The sequence below is a fragment of the Hyaena hyaena genome, unplaced genomic scaffold, assembly GCF_003009895.1.
Source record: "Hyaena hyaena isolate Hyena2069 unplaced genomic scaffold, ASM300989v1 scaffold_43, whole genome shotgun sequence".
Taxonomy (NCBI): Eukaryota; Metazoa; Chordata; class Mammalia; order Carnivora; family Hyaenidae; genus Hyaena; species Hyaena hyaena.
The window spans coordinates 1,161,058-1,183,930 of NW_024080675.1; the positions used below are offsets into that span (position 1 = coordinate 1,161,058).

At 42.8% G+C, this 22,873-nt stretch overlaps 1 protein-coding gene across 1 annotated transcript in view; it reads left to right on the plus strand.

Moving 5' to 3' along the window:
- Positions 1–8,753, plus strand: part of INTS7 (integrator complex subunit 7) — an 87,057-nt gene extending 78,304 nt beyond the window's left edge. Inside the window, exons 18-20 of the mRNA XM_039230100.1 lie at positions 2,593–2,691; positions 3,993–4,178; positions 7,284–8,753. Coding sequence (XP_039086031.1) covers positions 2,593–2,691; positions 3,993–4,178; positions 7,284–7,571 — 573 coding nt within the window. The 3' untranslated portion in view covers positions 7,572–8,753. The remainder of the gene's footprint in view (positions 1–2,592; positions 2,692–3,992; positions 4,179–7,283) is intronic.
- Positions 8,754–22,873: the final 14,120 nt, after the last annotated feature.

Genomic DNA, 22,873 nt, shown 5'->3' on the forward strand with positions numbered 1-22,873 from the left:
CCTGGTGACGACCCTCTTGCTGGCTTGCAGACAGCCACCTTCTCACTGTACCCTCACACATGGGAGAGAAAGGGAGCTCTGGTCTCTCTTTTTCTTGTAAGGACACTAATCCCATCGTGGAGCCCTGTCCTCATGACCTCATCCAAACCTCATCACCACCCAAAATCCCTGCCTCCCAGTTACCAACATATTGAGCTAGGCCTTCAATACAGAAGTTTGGGGAAGCCCCTAACACCCCATCTGTGGCCTTACACCTTGGAGAGTTTCCCTTGCCCTGCCCACCCATTAGATGCTGACATTCCCTGTAGCTCTTTTCTAGCTCCCGCTCTTCTCACCCTGTACTCTCACCCTTTATCAGGTGTTTCTGAAGAAATTGGTAAGATGTGTTGTTGAAAAGTTAAATTAGATTTTCAGGACAGATACTTTTCCTGACATAAAAACGTCAGTACATATTTGCTGAATTGAATTGACACAGATGGTTGTTTGACAGAGACTTGGTTGCTAAGAGACAGTGTAAAGATTATCTTTGAAGGAAATACACACATCTGTGCAAGACATTGATTAAATGTCAAAAAATGCAAAGGCTGGGGGCACCTGGGTAGTTCATCAGGTTGAGCATCCGACTCTTGGTTTCAGCTCGAGTCATGCTCTCACGGTTCATGCATTCAAGCCCCTCAGCTTGGGATTCTCTCTCTGCCCCTCCCTTTACTCTTGCACATGCACTCGCTCGCTCGCTCTCTCTCTCTCAATATAAATAAATAAACTTTAAAAAAATACAAAGGCTGGAAAGTATCATATTCAACAAAGCAGAGCGTGTTTGCTCTGCTAGTCCTCCTTCTGGTTTACTAACCACGCTACGTGCCTCCACATCCCCAGACTGTTAACTCTAATGGTAATCTGCTCCTAACACACCTGTGCACGCGTGCCCAAAGAGCCACCGGCCTCAGAGGCACTCCACACTCTCGGTATGGGGAATTGTAAAATTTGCCTCCATTCTTTTAAAAAAGAGAATGGTGCCTTTTTGCCCCAGAACAGCCTGGGGTCACTTGGGGTCCCCTAAGTTTACCCTGTAAAGAGGTTTCTCTCCTAAAATACTGTTGGCATCAGACTTCCACCACCAATAGGATGTCCCTGCAAGTGCTTCCCAGATTCCTCGTTGCAGGAAGGTGAATAATGTGTCAGCAGTTAAACCTGAAGAAATAGACACAATGTGTTTGAATCTGTGTGTGGTTTTCTCAAGTAATAGACCTGGCATTTGTATTAGGAGTCTCTTGGGCACGAAATGTTCAACAGCCTGAAACCAATTAAGGAGTGGATTCCTCTGGCCTGTAGCCTCAGTGCCCAGCTGTTTAAAATTGTTTACAACATCAGCAACTAGGTGGCATCGTGCTTGGAATCAGCAGCTTGGAAGGGCAGGCAGCATAAGAGAATGGTTTTCAACTTCAAGTGCTTTGGGGCCACTGGTGGGAAAGTAGCCTGAGGAAGAGGCGGGTAGACCAATAGGAGCAGTTCTAGGTCACCCTAAGCTACAAGAGTTCTGATGGTGCTGAAAATTTTTTTCTATTAAGTTTGCAAACCATTGGTGAAGTAGAATAAAATCACTGAACTAAGAGTCAGGCAACCTAGGTTCTAGTCCCAGCTTGTCCCATTACCTGTCCGGGTGACCTGTGTCATCGGCAAAATTGAAGATTAGATTGGGTGCTCTTTACAGTATCCTTGACAGTGTCACAGCTGTATACTCATCTCCAAAGTCATCAAGTTGGGTCCATTAAATATGTACAGCTTTTTGTATGTCAGTCATACCTCAATAAAGTGGTTTTAAATACGTGCATATATACATATAATAGCTCAGAACTCTTAAGTTCTAATTGTAGGGCTCCTTTTACTAAGACTCAGAGGATTCACTGTAGTGATTCTCTTCTTCTGCAGCTATGCTGGGATTTTCAAAACTTAGTTAAATTTGTGAAATAGATATTTGAAATAAAGTATTTTAGTAAAATTTCAGAATTCCATGGAGTTGGACTATATTGTCATTCTTCATCTGAATTCCACTAAGTTTCCCCCATTGCTCACTCGGGCGGCTGTAGGGATAGGGAAGGCACCATATGGAGATCGGATGGAGAGTGAGGAAGCCGGGGTTCGTGGGATTTGGTATCAGGCCTCGGACATCGATATACTGCTCTGGCTTCTTTACCATATTTTCTTTATCCTACTCTAACATATGACAGATACTCTATATCGTAGTAACTAAAATCATTATATAATAATGTGTCTAATAGCTCTGTGTGCTATGGAAAAGCAAAGTTTGTGCATTATTTTACCTTGAGGATTTTCTTCTACATTTACTTCTTTTATTGAATATACTTCAAAATGAAGTAAAAATCTGCAGGTATATATATTCCTTGATATGAATGATTTTGCAAACATTTGGGTGTTATGCCTGTTTCCTGATAAGTATGTACTTTTGCAATAATCATATAACCATTTTACTTTTTAAACTTCTTCCTGAAAGTACCATTTGCTGATGAAATTTGGAAATTTATTTTTATTTGACTTAGTTTCTTTTTCTCTCCCCCCCCCCCCCCCCGCCAGCATACAGCATGCCTCTGCAATGCCATCATTTCCTTGCTGAAAGTTCCTCTTTCATTTCAGAGATATTTTTTCCAGAAATTACAATCTACCAGCATCAAGGTAATAATAGCAAGAATATGGAGGCTAATATTGATTAAAAACCCAGTTATCTTCTGAAGAATACGTGGGATAGAGCTCTGCTTCAGGATCTTACCTTTAGTTTTGATAAAACTTACAGCTTTTAGTTGTGAATTTCTTCTCCCTTTACAGAGTGGTTTGGTGGAAGGAATGGGATTTGGGGGTTAAACCCTCTCCCTTGTTACCTGTCAGTGCCTGATGCAGTGAGACAGGGGTTTGGGTACCTGGAGCTCTGTCCCTTGTCTCCAAGAATAATTTGAGAAGTTTCATGATAGTTACCTCCAGGGATCTTGAGCTGAGTCCATGTCTGATTGGTCTTTCCAGACCCAGAGTAAATCAGGTCCAGTAAAACATCACCAGCCCTACCTCCAGGGCACTTTTGTCTGTGAATATCCAGTTTTGACGAGTTGGCCAGTGAGAAGAGCTAGTATTTGAAAATATGTAAGCCACTCAACATTCAAAAATGTATTTTTTATTCAGAGACTGAAATTGTTGGAAAAGGAGGAAAACTCACTGGCCAGAGGTTTTCTAGGTTATCCCCGGCAGCAAGTGTCTTCCCTGCATTTTGCATATCCATTCGAATGCATTTGGTTGCAAATAACAACATTCCATTTCAAAATGACCTGAATAATAAGAAAATTGATTACTTTAGGTAAGACATGTGCAGGGTTGAATGAAGCAATGCTCAACATTATCAAAAAGACCCAATTTCTTCCTTCTTTTTGTTTAGCAGAATTTGGGCTTTCTGTAATAGAAGTATATTTGGGATTTTAAATATGTTTTTAAATAAAAACTAATGAGCAATTTAATATTGACTTTTATACCATTGTGACTTGATTGTATGTGTAATCCTAGAATATGAAGTACATTTGCCTTTGAATTTAGTGTATTTAAAATTATGTAAGACCAAAGCACAGCATCTAGACATGAAAATTTACATGATGCATTTCCTTACTGGAATTGATTCGTAGTCAAAGAAAGGCCCCACCACAGAAATGGGCAAGAATAGTGCCTTCACTATTGTCTAACCCTCTTTTACCCTCACACAGAATTGGGGTTTGAGGTAGAAAACACGGTGGTATTTAAGAAAGGTATTAGGTATAAAGGTATTAGGCAAAGGAACCCTTGACCTTAAAGGTACATCTGCCTGTTGTCCTGGCATAGCCAGGTCGTTGGTTGTGTGTGTAATGTTGTAACCTATAAATAGTAATTAGCACAAACTTGTCTGTCCAAAGAAAGCTTGTTCTTGCTTGTTAGCATTTACTTTAATGTTGGTATTCTAGCTTGCTCTGTCGCCATCCCCCCGGAACCCTGCGGAGCCCATTGCTGTCCAGAATAACCAGCAGCTGGCTCTAAAGGTAGAGGGAGTGGTTCAACATGGATCGAAGCCAGGGCTCTTCCGCAAAATTCAGTCCGTCTGTCTGAATGTTTCTTCTACGCTACAGAGTAAATCTGGACAAGACTACAAGGTAATTTAGGAAAGAGGCAAAGTTGTGATGTGGATTTGATCAGCTTACATTAATGGAAGTTTTCTAGTGTTAAGCAGACTGCAGTTACACCTCCTAAGGGATGCGATATGGACACAAGTCAAAAGTGCATTCTGGGGCTTGAGGGAGCTCGTGAACAACACTTCTCTTTTCCCTGCCTGAGCCAGCTGATAGAGAAACATCCAGGCAGACAGAGATCAAATACGAGTTTTATTATAGCTGTCAGGAAACCCAGCTCAGGTACCTGGCAACAAGGACTTCCTAGCCTTGTACCTCTGCACTGAATTTTCCCACCAGCCTCAGCCCACACACACAGGAGCCTGCCCCTATAAAACTGATGGTAGGAAAGAACGCCCTGATGCCCAAAGAAGGGAAAGAGGAGGGCTTAGCTCCCCATGCTCAGTTCCTACCCAGAAACTTCCCATCAGTCAGATTCACCTCCTTCCCTGGAAACCGATACTGCTCTTCTAATGAAAAGTCCCTCCACATGGAGGGAAACATCAGGAGTGAGGGAATAAGTACTCCCTTACCCCCAAAAAGCACACATCGAATTATTTTTCTCTATTTTAAGGGAATTTTAGCATTTCCCCCCCAAAAAAAGGGTATACAACATTGACAAGCATGGTCAGATAAAGTAAAATCTTTCCTTAAGGGTATGACCCTGAGAATTGGCTTTGAGAAATCATGAGGTAAGTAACCAAAAATCATACTTGCTTTGTTAGCTACAACCAGGATGCTGAATACCGTGGAATACTAGTATTCCAAATGTAGAGTGTTCTTTTCTGTGGACATCTCTTTCTGGTTCCTTGATGGTTTATTCACAGTAAATGGAACAAAGGAACAAGTACACAGTTGTATGAACAGAGTGGTGGTTCAAATGCCCACATTGGTTATATCCAGGTTTATCGTGGGCACGCTTGAACTGAGCTCCACAGCAAGGAAAGGAGTATTAGTAGAAATATAAAAAGAGAGCATTTTATTCTCTTTGGTGGTTTTAAGCTAAAAACCCAAGAGAAGGTGTGTCTTACCATTTTTACTTTCTTTACTTCGGTAACTTTCTCCTTTGCCCACTCTATGGCTCAGCCATCACTCTCTTCTCTTCCTTCATTCTCTTCTCTTCCTTTCTTTGACTCCCACAACACAGAGCATGGTGCCTTATATAGCAAGTATTTGATGAATGATGAAAAAAAGTCATATACTGTATTTAGAGTACAGCTGTTATGTTCATGGGTGATTCCTTCTATCACAGAAGGTCCTAGTGAGAATTTATATAGTTAACTTACCCCTGTCAACAGCTGTCTCCTCACTTTGTGTTTGAGAGAAGAGTAATGCTGATTCTCATTGTTCTTGTGATACTACTGTTAAGAAAAAAAAAAACCTTGAAACCAGTCTTCTGCTTATTGACTTACCTCTGGAGGCATTGCTTAATGCCCAGAAGCTGATATAAGTTATGTAGTATAAGATTGCTCTGTTGTGTTATACACAGTGAGTTCTCAACTTGAAATGCATCATCTATTCAGAGTGATTAGGTTGCCTTGGCCTATTTCTGGTCCTTTTAAGGAAGTTATTATTTGGGTAGGCATGTTATTTAGGGACCTAAAAACCCTATAGAAGTTGTGCAGACAAACAAAACAAGGCCTATAAATCCAAGATCTGGAATTGGTCAGTGACTTCATTCCATTGCTGTTACAGAAAGATTGACCTCATGGTAACTGCTCCCTGAGTCACAAAGCTTCAGGGCACATTTATATCATTAATTATACAACAGAAACACATAAATGTAGAACAATCTGGCCACATATTCATTAACATTACCTTTATATGCATTCTCAGAATAAATGTCTCTCTTGACATACCTCTTCTAGAGTGCAGGTCAGGGTAGACCAGCAACTGATACTCTGTTCTTTGAAGGACAAGACATGAGTGTCTAGCTAAATAAGTGAACAAGCCCATAAATCTGTGTTTTATAGTGTATTGTGCTACCCATGTGAACAAGACACTGAATATTAAGTGAGTGCTATACAGGTTATAAAGTTAATTTATTTTAAAGAGGGAGGAATGACTGCATGAAGTAATACAAAATCAGACTAGCCAGGAGGAAGAACTCTAACTTGTATTTACTTAGTGTTACATTCTTTTTCAGTCTCTTAAATTTTAAACTCCCTGAAACAGGTGACTGTACCCTCTTTCTCAGAATTTCTCTTCACAGACTAAAGAAAGATAGGAATTGGAGTTGAGCTTGGGTAAGCAAGTGGAGAAGAAGAAAATGTTCTCTACCACTCTCTTAGGGTCTCCAGCTGGGCCCAAGACTAAACTAACATTAACACAAATTAACAGGAGAAAAGAATACAGGTTGTTAGAATTGTACACATATATGGGAGTCTTCACAGACAGTGGAAACCCAGAGAAGTGACCACAGCAGCAAGGTTATGTAACTTTTACACTAAGAAACAGTAAATTTGTGGAGACATAAGACAAATGGGCAGTAAAGTGGGGCTAGTGACTGGGAGAGAGATGGGGCGGGAGTCATTTCAGCATTGTCTCTCCGTCTCTGGTAATAAGGATGTTCTCCTTCTCTTGGTACCAAGAAGGGCACCTTTCTCATGGGAGGTTTGATTGCCTGTTTTAGGTAAAAATGGCAAGGTCAGAGAACCCTTCCTACATCCTGTTTCTCAAGTGCCTTTAGCTTAAAAGAATCAATGTGCTAAAGCAGCATTATTTTGAAGAGGCATGTCCTGAGCTCCTTTACAAGGAGGAAAGGCCAGCATCTGAAGGCATTGAGAAAGGCTCTGGTAGCTTGTTCTAGGAGTGAGGAGGTCGTATCCCCTACTGATAGAGCATAGGCTCTGGAGTTCACCTGCCTCGGTTCAGAGGCCAGTTCCACTACTCATTAGCTGTGTGACCTTGGAGAAATTACTTAACCTCTCTGCCTCAGTGTTCTCATCTGTAAAGCAAGGATAATAATAGTACCTAAAGCTCTTGGTTGTTTGCAGGGATTAAGTAAGCACTTAGTACAAGGCCTTACCTCACAGTAAGCACTCAGTAGATGTTTGCTGTTCCTGTTATTTAACAATATTTTCATTCCAGATACCCATTGACAATATGACCAATGAGATGGAGCAGAGGGTTGAACCTCATAATGATTACTTCAGTACTCAGTTTCTGTTGAACTTTGCTATTCTCGGAACACACAACATTACAGTGGAATCTTCCGTGAAAGACGCCAATGGTATTGTATGGAAGACAGGTCCCAGAACTACCATATTTGTAAAATCCCTGGAAGACCCTTATTCCCAGCAAATTCGCCTACAACAGCAGCAGGCCCAACAACCATTACAACAGCAGCAGCAACGAAATGCCTACTCAAGGTTTTAGCCACATGATGAATGCACTACAGACTACAGGAATCAACCAAATGGGCAAAAATAATTTGATTTTTCACGTGGATTAAGATATAAAAGAATGTGGAGCCCGTCTATTCATTGGGTTCTATAATGTGAGACTCTGGTGAAACAAAAGGGTTGTTTTTTGTTTTTAAATTTAATTTGAGAAATAATTGGATTCCTAGCCAGAAAGAATTTTTTTCCGTGTTCCTTCTCAAGCCATGTCCTTTATCTTCTGTTTGATGTTTTCATTGTTTTTCTGTTGCTGAGCTTTTCTTTCTCTTTCAAGAAAAGTCATGTATTGGGATCACTGAATTAATATATTTGTCTGATTCTCTACCAAAATACATCACTCACTACCTGGCCCAGACCTCTCATTCTGAGCTAGGCATGGCAAGTTCTGACTAGTTGGTATAGAGTTTACCTGTGGTAGCAGACACTGAGTTCTGCCCTAGACAAACTTGGATGTGTCCCCTGAAACACCCAGCTTTCTGCATTTTAAGAGCATGCAGTCTAGCAAAATTGAAACATCCTGCTATATTATTTCAACTATTTGCCTACGTTTTTCTATGCTAAAGCAATCTTAATTTATTTAGTATTTAATTGACCCTCCAAAAACAGCTAACAGTTACATACAAAGATTGGCAAGTAATCGTTTGTGTTTTCTATTTCTAATATGTGTGTGGTTTTGTTTATACTGTAGACTTTTTACATTATTTCCAAGAGCAAAAAAAATCACTCACGTTTAATATCTTAATGTTTTAAGTTAGAAGAGCAGATCTTTTGATTGGTTTCTTCTTGGCAAGTTATGTAATGCTAGACTTGATTGTCTAGAAAGAACAGTCTCTTTATAGCACAATCTCAATTAGTTGGGATGCTCAGGGAATAGAAGTTTTCTGGTTAGCCAGAAAACCCCCTTTTTTTTCTATCTCAATACAGGTTGAAAACCATTATATAAAATAATAATAATATTAAACTTGTCTTAACACAGTAGACTAGATGTAACTTACCTGTTCGTTCTCAGTTTGGGACCATTCAGTGCTCGGGATCTTGGTTTCTAAACATCAGGGATTGATGATGTATGTGGGGCAGTTGGGCCGGAAGCAGTTCCAAAGAGGAAACTGGGCACATTCCCTAGAGGTTCCCTTTTTAAATAAATCTCCCATTTTCTTTGCTTGTGTTTTGCATATTTTTTCCCTTTAAAGCCATCATTGCCTCAAACTAAAAAAAAAAAAAAAAAATGAGTTGGCTTTTCTTTGTCATGTTGCCTCCAGAGGTGAGAAGTGATTGGCGATTCAGATCCCTCTGAGATTGCCTGGCTACGTGAGCTATTTTTCCTCAGCTGCCATTGGCCAGAACATCATTGTAAAAAGGGTAAATCTCCAGTGTTGACTGTGGGTGACATCCCTTTATGTTCAGCCCCATTGTATGCAGTGCACAATGCCGCCAGTTGTGACAGGGCCTGGGAGCACAGGCCTTAGGAAGAACTGCCAGAGCTTGTGCCGGCACACAGAACCCCTTGGCCTCCCAGGAATGGAAAGAGCTGAGTCAGAAATAACAGGTTGCCCTTTTGGCTCTGGTGAATTAGCTGTGTGGCCTGGGGCAAGTTACTTGATCTCTCTAGGCTAATTTCCTTGTCTGTAAAATGACCGAATTAGACCGGATCTCTTAAAGCCAACCTAGAGTTTTATCAGGCAACTGAAAGACTAAAAGACTCTTAAATTAGGGGAGAATTTTTTTTTAATGTTTTATTTATTTTTGAGAGAGAGAGACAGAGACAGAGCACGGGAAGGGCAGAGAGAGAGGGAGACACAGAATCCAGAGCAGGCCCCAGGCTCTGAGCCATAAGTTCAGAGCCTGATGCAGGGCTCCAACTTGTGAACTGCGAGATCATGACCTGACCGTTAAGTTAGATACTTACCGACTGAGCCACCCAAGTGCCCCAGGGAGAATTGTCTTTTTCTTTATTAATTTTTTTAAATGTTTTATTTCTGAGAGAGAGAGGCAGTATGAGCAGGGGAGCGTCAGAGAGAGGGAGATACAGAATCTGAAGCAGGCTCCAGGCTCTGAGCTGGCTGTCAGCTCAGAGCCCAATGCGGGGCTCGAACCCACGAACATAAGATCATGAGCCAAAGTCGGACGCTTAACCGACTGAGCCACCCTGGTGCGCCGAGAATTGTCTTTTAATTAAATGTCTGTTTTCAGAATGAAATTTTATACTGTCATTTTCAGGTTCCTGGTACTGTTTTGAAGAGGAATTCTCAAGAAAAGCAAATCTTGTAAGCCACCAATTCCCCCCAGTTCCTTTTGAGACCTGCCCAAATTTTATGTTCTTTTTTTTAAAACTTTTATTTTTTTTATTTATTTTTTTTAATTTTTTTAATGTTTTATTTATTTCTAGGAGAGAGAGAGAGAGAGAGAGAGACAGCGTGAGCAGGGGAGGGTCAGAGAGAGAGGGAGTCACAGACTGAAACAGGCTCCAGGCTCTGAGCTGGCAGTCAGCACAGAGCCCGACGCGGGGCTCGAACCCACGAACCACGAGATCATGACCTGAGCGAAAGTCGGACGCTTAACCGACTAAGCCACCCAGGCGCCCCCAAAAACTTTTATTTTTTTAATACAATTTATTGTCAAATTGATTTCCATACAACACCCAGTGCACATCCCAACAAGTGCCCTCCTCAATGATGTTTATTTTTATTTATATATTTTTTTGAGAGAGAGAGACAGGGCACGAACAGGGGAAGGGCAGAGAGAGAGGGAGACACAGAATCTGAGGCAGCTCCAGGCTCCAGTCAGTCAGCACAGACCCCGATGTAGGGTACAAACTCACAAATTGTGAGATCATGACCTGAGCCAACATTGGATGCTCAACCAACTGAGCCAGCCAGGAGCCCCCCAGATTTTATGTTCTTAAAAGACCAGCTTTTGATAGCTATTATAAACTTTTTGATTTGGCACACTTTAGGACTCCTGCCACAAAGTTGGAAAGGAACTATTAATAAAAAAAAAAAAAAAATCCAAATAGTTCAAACTATGAAAATAACTCTGTGAAGCAAAAAAAAAGGCTATTTTAATTGAGTGTGTCCATTAGACCCAGGATTAGAATTCTGAATCTATGTTTGGTATCATGTCTGCTGTATTTCTGGCATCGACTGTTAAGCAGTTATTTGAGGTAAGGGGAAATTGTGTTTATAATTTCAACACTATAATTATAAATGAAAAGAATATGAAGGGGTAGATGAAGGGAAAGATGGAAAGAAAGATACATGTATACTGATTGTGAAGTGAGCATGTTCTGTGAATTTACAAATATGGATAATAAAGGGTATGGGCTGATCGATTCTGGGAAGACAGGGCTAATTTTTCTCAGTGTTTAGGCACTTTGCAGTATAGCCTGGTGGGTCAGAGCACAGCTTTGGAGCTACACTGTCTGGGTCCAAATCCTAACTACCTAACTTTGTGACCTTGGACAAGCCACTTGATATCTCTATGCCTCAGTTTCCTTACTCCTAAAATTGAGGGCTATAATAGTGCTTCATGGGATCGGTGTGAGGTTTGAGTTAACATAGACTTAGTATAGGGAAAGCAATTAGAACAGCCCTAGCATATAGTAAGCAGATATATAAGTTTGCTAGTATTGTTACTACTATTTTTATATCCTCCCGAATACTATTTTTCGTAGTCTTAGATCAGTTCTTATTCTTAGCATTTTATTTATTCATAATAAAAGTTCCCTTTCTCTGCTACTAAACACACATTTAAGCTATCGTCCCTCATTTTCAATTTGGGTATGTGGAGTAATAACAAAATAATGTCGACCTAAACAAAATGGAATTTCTGTCTACAACCAATATCATAAATCCTATTTAATTAAAATATTTAAAGACATGTATGAAGAACATTACGGAAATACTTTCTAAAGCTACTCTGCTCTCTTCAATGGTGACAGCAATAGTATATTGGCTATTTAGAAATTAAAGTACTCTTGTATTCCAGCTTGACCTAAGAGATCTTGTGATAATGACCTTTCTAGCACAAACCAACCAAGGTGGCAGGTAATTTACAGCCGGAGGCACTAAGGGACTTTTCACATAGTGGTATAGCTCCCAGAAGAAGAAACCAAGATGCTCAGATGAAGGTCCCAGAGATGTCAATTTAAGTTGTATTTTAAGACTACTTGCCGTGGATCCTTAGATTCGTCCCTTGGTCTTTCTGTGCCAATGCCTGCCAGCATTAAGGATCAGAGGATCCTGCCACTTGGTATGTAGCGTACATGCAGCGCTTGTCCAGCAGAAGGTTCTGTGATTATGGAAATGCTCTAAGTCTGGCCTTCCAATACAACCACTAGCCTTATGTACTCATTGAGTATCTAAAATATGGCCAGTGTGACTGAGTCTTTTATTTACTTTTAGTCCAGTTAAATAGCCTCACGTGGCTACTGCCTGCAGAATTGGGAAAGTGCAAGAATGAGAAGAAATAAAATTCACTATTCCCTTAGGACCTAGATAACTCTTAAATAGATTTCTAGATAAGAGGTCTACGTTGGAATTCTCTGATGTACTAAAAGTTTCACACAGAAGACTATAGATGACAAGGAAGATATTCCATGTGTGTGTGTGTGTGTGTGTGTGTGTGTGTGTGTGTGCTTTGCTTCTGGTAATACTGTACTCCTCAGAGACCCAGCTCTTTATGTACTTAACCCTTGGATTTAGCCTTTGTCAGTCACCAACATTCAAAGTATGAGGTCCACAAGTCTAGTGAATGGGCTTAGATCTCGTCCCCAAGAGCAAGAGGTTATGGTCTTCCTTTCCATTTCTTGCTCTAGAACAGAAAAACCTTTAACTCCATGGGCTGTGTATTCTATTGGCTTGACTGGAGCTAGGCCATTATTTCCCTGTAGTATCTCCTGGTCTAACGTAGTCCTTCTATGAGCAGTTTAATTTTTAATTGCAATTGGGATTTAAACAGAGTGAGTTTCTCCTTAACTAATATATGAAGGCCTGGAGCCATTGATTTCCACATTCTAATGTAGAATGCTTAATGTTATAAATCTACTTTTTACAAATGTGCTACAGGTACCAAAGATTTTTTTAGTCTATATCTTTTCCCTTCCTGCCTCCTTGCTGATCTCCCCCAAGGCAATTATGTCCAGTACAGTCAAGTTTGTTGTGCAATAACTGTCCTCTGATTAGTCCTGGTTAAAGACTGAAACTTGGTGAAATGAGTTTGGTGATGGCCTTCCTCTCAGATCCTGTCTCCAAGGCCTAGCTTTTGTCTTATGATATTTAGTTGGCAAACGGAGACTAAAAATATTTTTATTGCTGTGTCCAGTTATTTTTAGCAAATTATAAAGGTAAAATAATACTAATTCATTTGGTATTAGGAGATGAGTCAGTCAGCAAAATGAACACCTCTATCCTCAGAAGTCAGGATGAGTTCAAGGAAATCAGATTGTTTTACAGAGAGAAAATATTCTCTGCTTCACCTTTTGGTTTTCTTGGGAGATTTCATTGGTGGATTTTGATGAAGCTTTGGCAAGCAAAAATATTTTACATGGAAAACTACGACATCGTAGAGCTAAGGTAGACTGAGGAATCACGAAAGGATAGCAGTGTCCAGTTGTGTGTCATGGAGGGGGGGGCACGCAGTACCGCCTCCAGTCGCCCCTCAGCCCTGGGAGCAATGACGCTAATGGTGCTTTTCGCCTATTCGTCCTCTCACTCTGGGGAGATGAGCAAAGTGATGGCCAATTGCTAAGACTTGTGTCCCCCACCTTGCTTCCCCTCCCACCCCCAGCCAGCAGCAAAGGCAGATGTCTTGTGTTAGGATCAGTGCTGAAGCACCGTGTGTGCGTGCAGTAAAGCACGCGCACGCACACACACGCACACCCCTAGGACAAGAGTAGAAAAGCCTACTGTACAAATGCAAGTGGAGGAGTTGGGGAGAAGGGGCTTCCTAATGTGAGCACCACACAATACCAAGCTCTGAGCTGGGGGGGGTGGGAAATGCAAAAAAAACTGACCGGGAGAGAGAGCCCTTAAGCAACTTATAGTCTCTTGACAGAAGGAAGGAGACTTGTATTTTTACAGAATATGGAGAGGAGAGGGCTTTATAACAGATGTTGAGAGGGGTGCCTCGGTGGCTCAGTCGGTTAAGGCATCTGACTTTGGCTCAGGTCACCATCTCGTGGTTTGTGAGTTCGAGCCCCATGTTGGTCTCTATGCTAACAAAAACTTCAAACTCTGTGTCTCTCTCTCTGCTCCTTCCCCTGCTTGCACTGTCACTGTCTCTCAAGAAATGAATACGTGTTAAAAAAATGTTTTTAAATTAAAAAAAAAAAAAAGAAAAACTATTGAGAGAGCCCAAAAGATGCCATTCCTGAAATTCTAATAATGTCTCCCGTTGTATGCAACAGGACTGGCTCTTAGGTGATTAGAAAATGGCCAGCATTGGGGCGCCTGGGTGGCTTAGTCGGTTAAGCGTCCGACTTTCGCTTAGGTCATGATCTCGCGGTTCGTGGGTTTGAGCCCCGCGTCGGGCTCTGTGCTGACTGCCAGCTCAGAGCCTGGAGCCTGTTTCAGTCTGTGACTCCCTCTCTCTCTGACCCTCCCCTGCTCACGTTGTCTCTCTCTCTCTCTCCTAGAAATAAATAAAACATTAAAAAATTAAAAAAAAAAAAAGAAAGAAAATGGCCAGAATTCGCATTTTCTCCTTTTGCAGCACTTGGAAATGCAAGTGTCCCTTCCTCCTCAGAGAGCTTCTTGACATAATCAGAAACTATTGGGTACCTAGTCCTCGGAAGCCAGAGAAGAACACAAGAGCATTGGGAAAAAAGATAGACCCCTAAAGTGTAAAGTCAATATTTGGCCTCAAGGAGACAGGAGCTTACACTCAAGAAGAATTAAATATCGTCTCATGTTGCAGAAACCACTACTCCTTCCACCCAGGCTGTTCGATGACACAAACCCCCAATGTCACATTCCAAGGTATCAGGGCCTTAGGGAGAAATGACTGTAATCACAGAATCACTTAAGCAACATCAGATCTATCCTACTTAGTGGTTACAGTGTCCCCTGGGATGCTCAAAAGCATTTTGGCCCTGGCTGGGATCGTCTCTCAGGGAGTGAGCTCATCAGGAATCTCTCCTTGAGGGCCCTTGACACAGGAGAGGGCCCACAAGTCTGTCCTAAGTGGTGCCTCTCCCTCCCTCCTCCCCGGTGCGGGCCAGAAGTAGCTGATGGAAAGCACTTTTCTTTCCTCCTGAGCACTAAAACTACCTCAGCTGACATCACAGGGCTCTGTAGCTCAGTCAGCAACATTCGTCAGCTGGAGTCTGTGAATTTGGACAGATTCCCCAGATCCGTGCCAAAGGCACAGCCAACAAGGACACAAACAATTTTGAGAACAGGTGACCTTTTTTATTCATTTACCAAATGTTTATTGAACGCATCCAGGGTACCAGGAACTGAGATTACAATAATGAACAAGCTCCTTGGGTTTGTCCCCAAAACACGACACTTGTTTTTGCACAGAGCACAGGAGGGAAGGCCATGAGAATCCCACTGGTTTATGCTGGTGGGCCTGAGCTTCCAGGGTGGTTGATCATTTGCTCCAGTGAAAGGGGAAAGGAATGGATTTGGACAGGACTGTCCGGGCTGGAGTCCTTGCTGTTTCCAGTGTGGCCCTTCGGGAAAGTGCTTAGCCGGATGCCAGTTTCTTTTGTATCTACCATCTTCACACCTCACGAAGTCCTTCCTTATGTCCAACATAAACCCCTCACGGCAGTCAGCCTCCTGCTTCAGTTCTCTGTGAGGGAAATGGAAAAACTCCCCAAAACCATGGTCGTAGGGAAATAGCTCTAATCAGAACACAGTCTCCCCTGACCCCAGCTACGCCAGACCCCCCCAGACACGGCAGAAACACCTTTGCCCTGATCCTCCATCCAGACATGATAGCTGGTACCTTTGTGTGACCGGTATCCAATCCAGTCAGTCTTGGGCGCGGTCTGCTGCCCAACCTCCAGGATTGGCACAAATGTGGACAAATAGTGGCTAAAGTGGCCGCATCCTGTTCATGGGAACAGACAGCTCCCTATGCTGTCCCATGCCCCACATCAACCACTTGGCTATTCTCAGAGTCTCCGTTTCCTCTCATAACATCTCTGGGAGCCCTGGGTGCTTCATCTGTGAAATGGGGCTAATGACTGCCCTATTGAAGAGTCGTCAGCATTAAATGTAAGGATACATGCCCCAAACCTGCTCCTTGGCAAGGAAGAACCCACCAAATGCTGTCTTCTGCCTCTGTGGTAGAGTGGCCAGCGTGGCCTGGTGGCCCAGAGAACAGCAAGGACAGTGATGTTTCAGATCATCTCGTCTCCACCTTAAAGGAAGATGGTATCCCAGGGCATCTGAGGACCTAAAAGTACTAAAAAGTCTTAGACTCACTAGAAATGTATTATTCTCTCTTGGGAGGAGGGCATTTACATTTATTGGCATCTTTGTCAGCATAATCTTTGGGCCCGGGGGGAGGGGAAAAAAAAAAGAAGTGTCACCAGGGCAATGAGCCAACCCAGGCTTCTCTGTCATTCTTTCTGAGTTATTTAGCAGCTGCAAAGTAAGTGGGCTTATATCCAAACTTAGTTCTCGCCATCAAATCTATTGGACATAAGCCCCATGATTCAATGGGCACTTTCTACCTGACAGAACATGACTATTTTCCTGCTGGTGCGAGTTTGCCATTTTCCCCAAACACAGAACATGAGGCATGGAGACTTAAAATTGAGACGTTTAGGGTGGCTCGAAGGAAGAACTTAGTGAACTGTGAAAATAATTAAATAGTAAAGGAAGGAGGCATTTGGACTTGTGTGAGCTATTCTGTCCAACCAGAAGGATGCATTTGCCTGTAGCCTCTCTGGAAGCAGAGGGATGGACTGTCGGACCTCCTGGGCCCATTCCATCAGCAGGAGCTGGTGCGGGCTGCGGCGTCCCCAGCTGAGGGCTCTGGCTGGGAGATGGGGGGTGGCCCTCCTCCCCACTAGGCACATGCCCTCCAGACAGTGCTCAGGCACTGCAGCTGCAGATATTAAAAACCCTGCTTGGCTCTTTCTGTCTTTAGGGTAAATGCCTCTGGCCGTTGCCCAGAAGGATGAGGGAACCGAGGTGGGAGGAGGGCTGGGGGGTCAGGCTTGATGGCTGAGAAGGGGGGGTGGGGTGAAGAGGTTATGTTTTCTCTCACCTCCTCAGCGTGTGTGTGTATATGAGATGTGAGTCTAGGCAACGAGAGGAGCTGCCCTACTTTTGAGGGAGAGAGACTGCCCTTCACAGTGTTCTCTGCTTCTGTTCCCACTACCGTCATCCTTGCTCACAGCCTCATTATGTCTTCCTGGATATCGCCTTCACTTCCTGTTTTCCTTGCTGCCAGTTTCTGTCTCCTCAGTAATCCATACTTCCCATTGCTTCCGAATTCATTCGCTGGTACAAAACTTTTATTCCCACTGGGTTCCCGAAACAGTCCAAATTCCTCAGTGGGTCATTGAAGACCTCCCACAATGAGACGCCAGCCTAGCGGCCCGATGGGCCTCACCTCTCGCCACACTTGCATGGATGTCCTAGTCTGTGGGAAAACTAGCTTCCCGGACATCCCCGGGGCTCAGGCTGCACTAGTTCACCACCTGGTTTTGTTCATATCTTCCCTCCACTTGAATGCTCCTCTCTCCATCACTGAAAAGTCTGTTCACCCCTCCGTGGGCAGATTCTCCAGCCAGGTGCAGAACTCCTGCATGGCCCATATCATATTCAATCTTGTGTGAAGCAGTCGGGCTGCCTGGCCCTTGGGGTCAGCATAAAGGTGGACACATGGTGGCTAATGTCACCATGTCCTACTGATGAGAACAAATGGCTCCCTCCACTGTCCCCCACCCTGCCACTGGCCTGTGGCTATTCTTTGGCCTCCAACCCTCATTCACATCCCTACAAAGAGCAGCGCTGTCTGATCTGCACACTGACCCGATATTCACCTTGGAGACCAGAGATGTAGAGCCAGCTTACTGCTGTTTCTGAGCTCTGAGCAGTGTAATGGTGGGCACACAGCCTACTTGTATGGTGAGGCCCAGCAGAGGCCTGGAGTACAGCTCAGGTTCTGATCTCTGATCTAAGGCCTGAGGCAGGAGGGAGTGGGCCAGTGCCTAGAGCTCACAAGAAAAAAAGTTTTTTAACGTTTATTTTTGAGAGAGGGAGAGAGAAATAGATAATCCTAAGCAGGCTCCATGCTGTCCGCACAGAGCCCAATGCAGGGCTTGAACTCACAAACTGAGATCATGACCTGAGCTGAAATCAAGAGTTGGATCCTTAACCAACTGAGCCTTCCAGGAGCCCCAAGAAAAGAAGTGTTTTAAAGATCATTTATTCAGCTCTTTCCTTGGAGTCCTCTTCACTCTCTTCCAGGAACAGCCAGAACTGGTCAGAATTTAGAATGCATTGTTACTTTACAAGCTTTGGGTTTGATGGTTTCTGGCTGGGTTCTTCCCCATCCATCTTCCCTCCCTCTGTCCCTTGCTCTCTCCCTGCCTTTCTTTTTTTTTTTTTTATTTTTTTTAATGTTTTTTTATTTATTTCTAGGAGAGAGAGAGAGAGAGAGAGACAGCGTGAGCAGGGGAGGGTCAGAGAGAGAGGGAGTCACAGACTCTGAAATAGGCTCCAGTCTCTGAGCTGGCAGTCAGCACAGAGCCCGACGCGGGGCTCGAACCCACGAACCGCGAGATCATGACCTAAGCGAAAGTTGGACGCTTAACCATCTAAGCCACCCAGGCGCCCCTCCCTGCCTTTCTTCTCCATGGACTGGTTGAGTGCTTATTATATGCAGGGCACTGCAGCAGGTAGACTCCGTGCTGTCAGGAAGCTTTGGCAGGTGGTTGTCACATACGTCAGGGTGATAGTGTTTGTCCGTGATGCTGAGGGCCAGCTGAGGTGCCGACATGGCACAGAGGAGAGACTGAGAAGCACACTGCATCATTATTCTCACTGACTCAGGAGGTATATAAAGTGCCATCCAGAAGAGCCTGTGGGAGGTGAAATGGGCAATGGAAGGCAGGCAGGAAGAAAAGGGAAGGAGAGGAAGCCCAGGTGGCCTTTGGTTTCTCATAACCCCAATCCAGCCTGATGCCACAGCCAGCTGCAAATCAGACTCCTACAATTCAAATCTGACACTTTCCCTCCCATACGGGTCTTCTACTAAATTGCTGGCCAGCTCACGTTTCCCCCTCACATCTCCATGTGCTTTTGCCAGCTTCTACTCCATAAATTTTGGACCACAGGTCCTCCCACTGGGTGGCTGGAGCTGGAGCAGGTAACCTCAGGAGCCATCCAAGGCCATAGTTTTGCTATATAAAAGACTGACTTCCTGTCCAAAGTTCCTTAAGCTACCCTTGTGTCCTTATAATGCAGGAAAACATTTATCTTTGTGCTTTTCATTTGAGCACTCCCCAGTACATGATCTTTCCCTGGTCAGAGGCATCCACAATACCCTGAAGAGTGAGGGGTTAAAGCAATAATGCAAAGACAAAAACCCCAAAAAACAGAAAACAAAAACCATGTTTAGTCTTTTTAACATCCATAGGGAAGATATCAATAATAAAAAGAGATGGGGGCGCCTGGGTGGCTAGTTGGTTAAGCATCTGACTTCTGCTCAGGTCATGATCTCAGTTGTGAGTTCAAGCCCCGTGTCGGGCTGTGTTGACAGCTCTGAGCCTGGAGCCTGCTTCAGGTGCTATGTGTCTCCCTCTCTCTGCCCCTCCAATGCTTGCACTCTGTCTCTCTCTCAAAAATAAATAAACATTTAAAAAAATTTTTTTTAAGAATAAAAAGAGAGTTTGGGTCATAAAAATAGAAAAGAGAAGGGCACCTGGGTGGCTTAGTCAGTTAAGCGTCCAACTTCAACTCAGGTCATGATCTCACAGTTCGTGGGTTCAAGCCATACATCAGGCTCTGTGCTAACAGCTCAGAGCCTGGAGCCTGTTTCTCCCTCTCTCTCTGCCCTTCCCCTGCTCGTGTTCTATCTCTCAAAAATAAACATAGAAGAGAAAAGGGAGCATGGGTGGCTCAGTCAGTTAAGCATGGACTCGATTTCTGCTCAGCTAATGATCTCACGGGTCATGAGTTCAAGCACCACATCAGGCTCAGCCTCCACACTTAGCTAATCTCTCTCTCTCTCAAAAAAAAAAAAAAAACAAAAAACAAACAAAAAAAAACATTAATATAGAAGAGAGGAAGAATAATAGGATAACCTTGTCCTACTTTAGACATGTTGGCATTCTCACTGTCCCCTGAACCCCAGTGCACATCACACATTAGGCTTTTGGGCACACTTGGCTTTTAGCATGCACTGCTTTCTTCTCTATAGCTCTGTCTAGCAAGCTCAGATCACCTCTAAAGATTTACCCAGGTAGAAAGTTCTCCTCTCCAAAAAGCTTTCCCTGAAAGCCCCGCAGAGCTGGGCACCACCCTAGCTTCTGACCTACTCTCTTTTAAAGCACTCAACTTCTTGTAACTCCCACTTACATATTTGTCTCCTCTTCTGTCTAGGCTGAGAACATCTGAGGGGGGAGGATTGGAAGTTCATCTTATGAACTATAGTAGTACTATGACCAATAGTAGGCCATTGGTCACATTTATTGAGAATTCAAATGACCTAGCCATGGTATATAGTTTGTGGTCCTGGGAGCCCAGCCACTGAGAACAGATTGTAAACTCAAGAGCTCTTGCCCAGCCCAATAAGCACTTCTAGTTCTGAGTTCTCAACTCAATAGTTCAACTACCCAGGGGAGCCTAAGCAGTACTAAAAGGGCTCAACGGTCCTGGCCATGCACTTGGGCAGCCTGATAATTACTGCAGTCACTGCTGCAGCGGTGCACTTCCTCCACCATCAGTGAGCACCCAGGCCCTGCAGTCTCCAGTAGGAGCCAAACCTGGGCCTGGCCCCTTTGTGACCAAGGTGAAGCTCTGTCATCCCTTTCCCAGGGCTTCAGTTTCTCCATCTGTCATGTGGTTGTGGGTCTTAATTAGAAAGCTCTTAGAGATTCCTGAAAGGACTGTTATTGTTCAGCCGCACAAAGGATATTATGTCACAGTGGTAGAAGAGCACGGCAAATAATGGAAACTAGGAATAATAAGGGCACTTATTCCCAGAAGCACATTGATTTAAACCACAAAAGCTCCTTGGAACAGAGCTTGAGGATTGTAAAAGCCTGAGCAGTCAACAACCCCTGTGGGAGGGGAGCCCATGCCAGGCTATTGCTGGAGAGTCGATTCAGTCATTGTAGGCAGCCCAGTTTTGTCCCTCAGGTGTTCTCACTTGGGTGACATTTCCCTGCTGTAATGAGCCTAGCCTATTTGCTGGGTTCTAGAGAGAAACAACCATTACTTGCACATCCCTTGCACAAGAATTGGCGTTAGCACAGTTCAGTTTACTTTTCATTCTCTAGGTGATGAAGATGAGTCTCCAGACAATGGAAAGTTCATCACCACTTTTGCTTCTAAAATCTGCATAGCAGAAATCCCATCTGGATCATACCTTGACCCCACTATTGCTACCACTGGTCAGCAACTTTGGAAAACCACCCAGATGCACTGTATCTGTGAAAACTCAAGTTCCCTTTGCAAACAGGCCATCCAACATGGAAAAGTATATTGAAGCATAGCTCTGATGGAAGAAAGGACAGGATCTGCAAAGGATGGTGGCTCTGATTGCACAAAAATTTCAAACTCCTAAAGAAAAAAAGCACTGTAACCCAAACTAAAAGATAAAAAGAACAAACTGCAGGGAATATATTTGCAACATTCATAATAGATTAATGAGTACTATCCTTAATATGTAAAAGTCTTTGAAAATCATTAAGAAAAATAGTAGCAACCCAACAGGAAGGTGGGTTGAGGATACAGAGAATCCACAAAATAAAAATTACAAATGGCTAACAAACAGCTTTTTAAAATGTTATAATGAAATAAATGTAATGAAAAGAAATGTGAATGTAACAATAAGATTTCATTGTTTTCACCTATTAGATTGGCAAGGATTTTTATTTTTAGTGATATGGTGAACTCAACATTTAATATTACCTAGTAAGGCTAAATATAATTTTATTCTATGATCCTACAGTTCCATTCCTTATTTCTCCTCAAGGAAACTGTGCATCTGGGCGTAAGTAGACACATAGGAGAATTTTGAAACATCTTTATTTGTAATAGCAAATGCTGGAATGAACTCAAATATCCATCAATAGGTAGATATATGAATTACGATAGATTCACAATAGAACACTATACATTGCTAACAACAAATGATTACAGCAACATGCATGAAGTTGAGTGTATGAAGTTAGTCACTCTGATTCCATTTATATAAATGTTATGGGGTTCCAAGTTTCCTTTGGAAGGACGTAGTAACTGGGTCAGGGCTGAGGTGCATTTCTGTGGCCCTAACAATGTTGTGTCTTGATCTAGGGATGTGTTTATCCTGAGAAAATTCATCAAGCTAAATCTTTACGATACATGTACTTTTTTGCATGCATGATACACTTAACTTATAAATATTTTTAAAAAGCAAGTCCTAAAAGAATATGTGCACAAAGTATAATTTCATTTACATGAAGAAAAAGCATGCAAAACTAAGTCACATATTGTTAAAGGATGCAAGCATATGTGATGAAACTAAAGAAAAACAAGGGGCTGATACTCAATGCAGGAAGGTAGATTCTTCTGAGGAGCAGGGTGGGGCTTTGAGTGGTATGATCTTTTAGGTCTTAAGCTAGATGATAATTTCACAGATATTTTATTATTTTTTATGCCCTTCACATATTAGAAATATCATTTCCATGTATTTAATATTTAATAGAAACAAAATTAAAATTGTTTTTCTTATTTAAGGGGCGCCTGGGTGGCTTAGTCAGTTAAGCGTCTGACTTTCGCTTAGGTCATGATCTTGCTGCTCACGCTGTCTCTCTCTCTCTCTCTCTCCTAGAAATAAATAAAACAATTAAAAAAAATTTTTTTTAATTGTTTTTATTTAAAAAAAATTTTTTTTGAGAGCGTGAGAGATTGAGAGCACAAGCTGGGGAGGGCAGAAAGAGAGGGAGACAGAAACTGAAGCAGGCTCCAGGCTCTTGAGCTGTCAGCACACAGCCCGATGTGGAGCTCGAACCCACAAACCATGAGAGTGTGATCTGAGCTCTCATAAAATAAAACTCTTCTAGAAAGGAGAATGTCTCTCCTATCCATGTAAAAATTATACTTCTTCTAA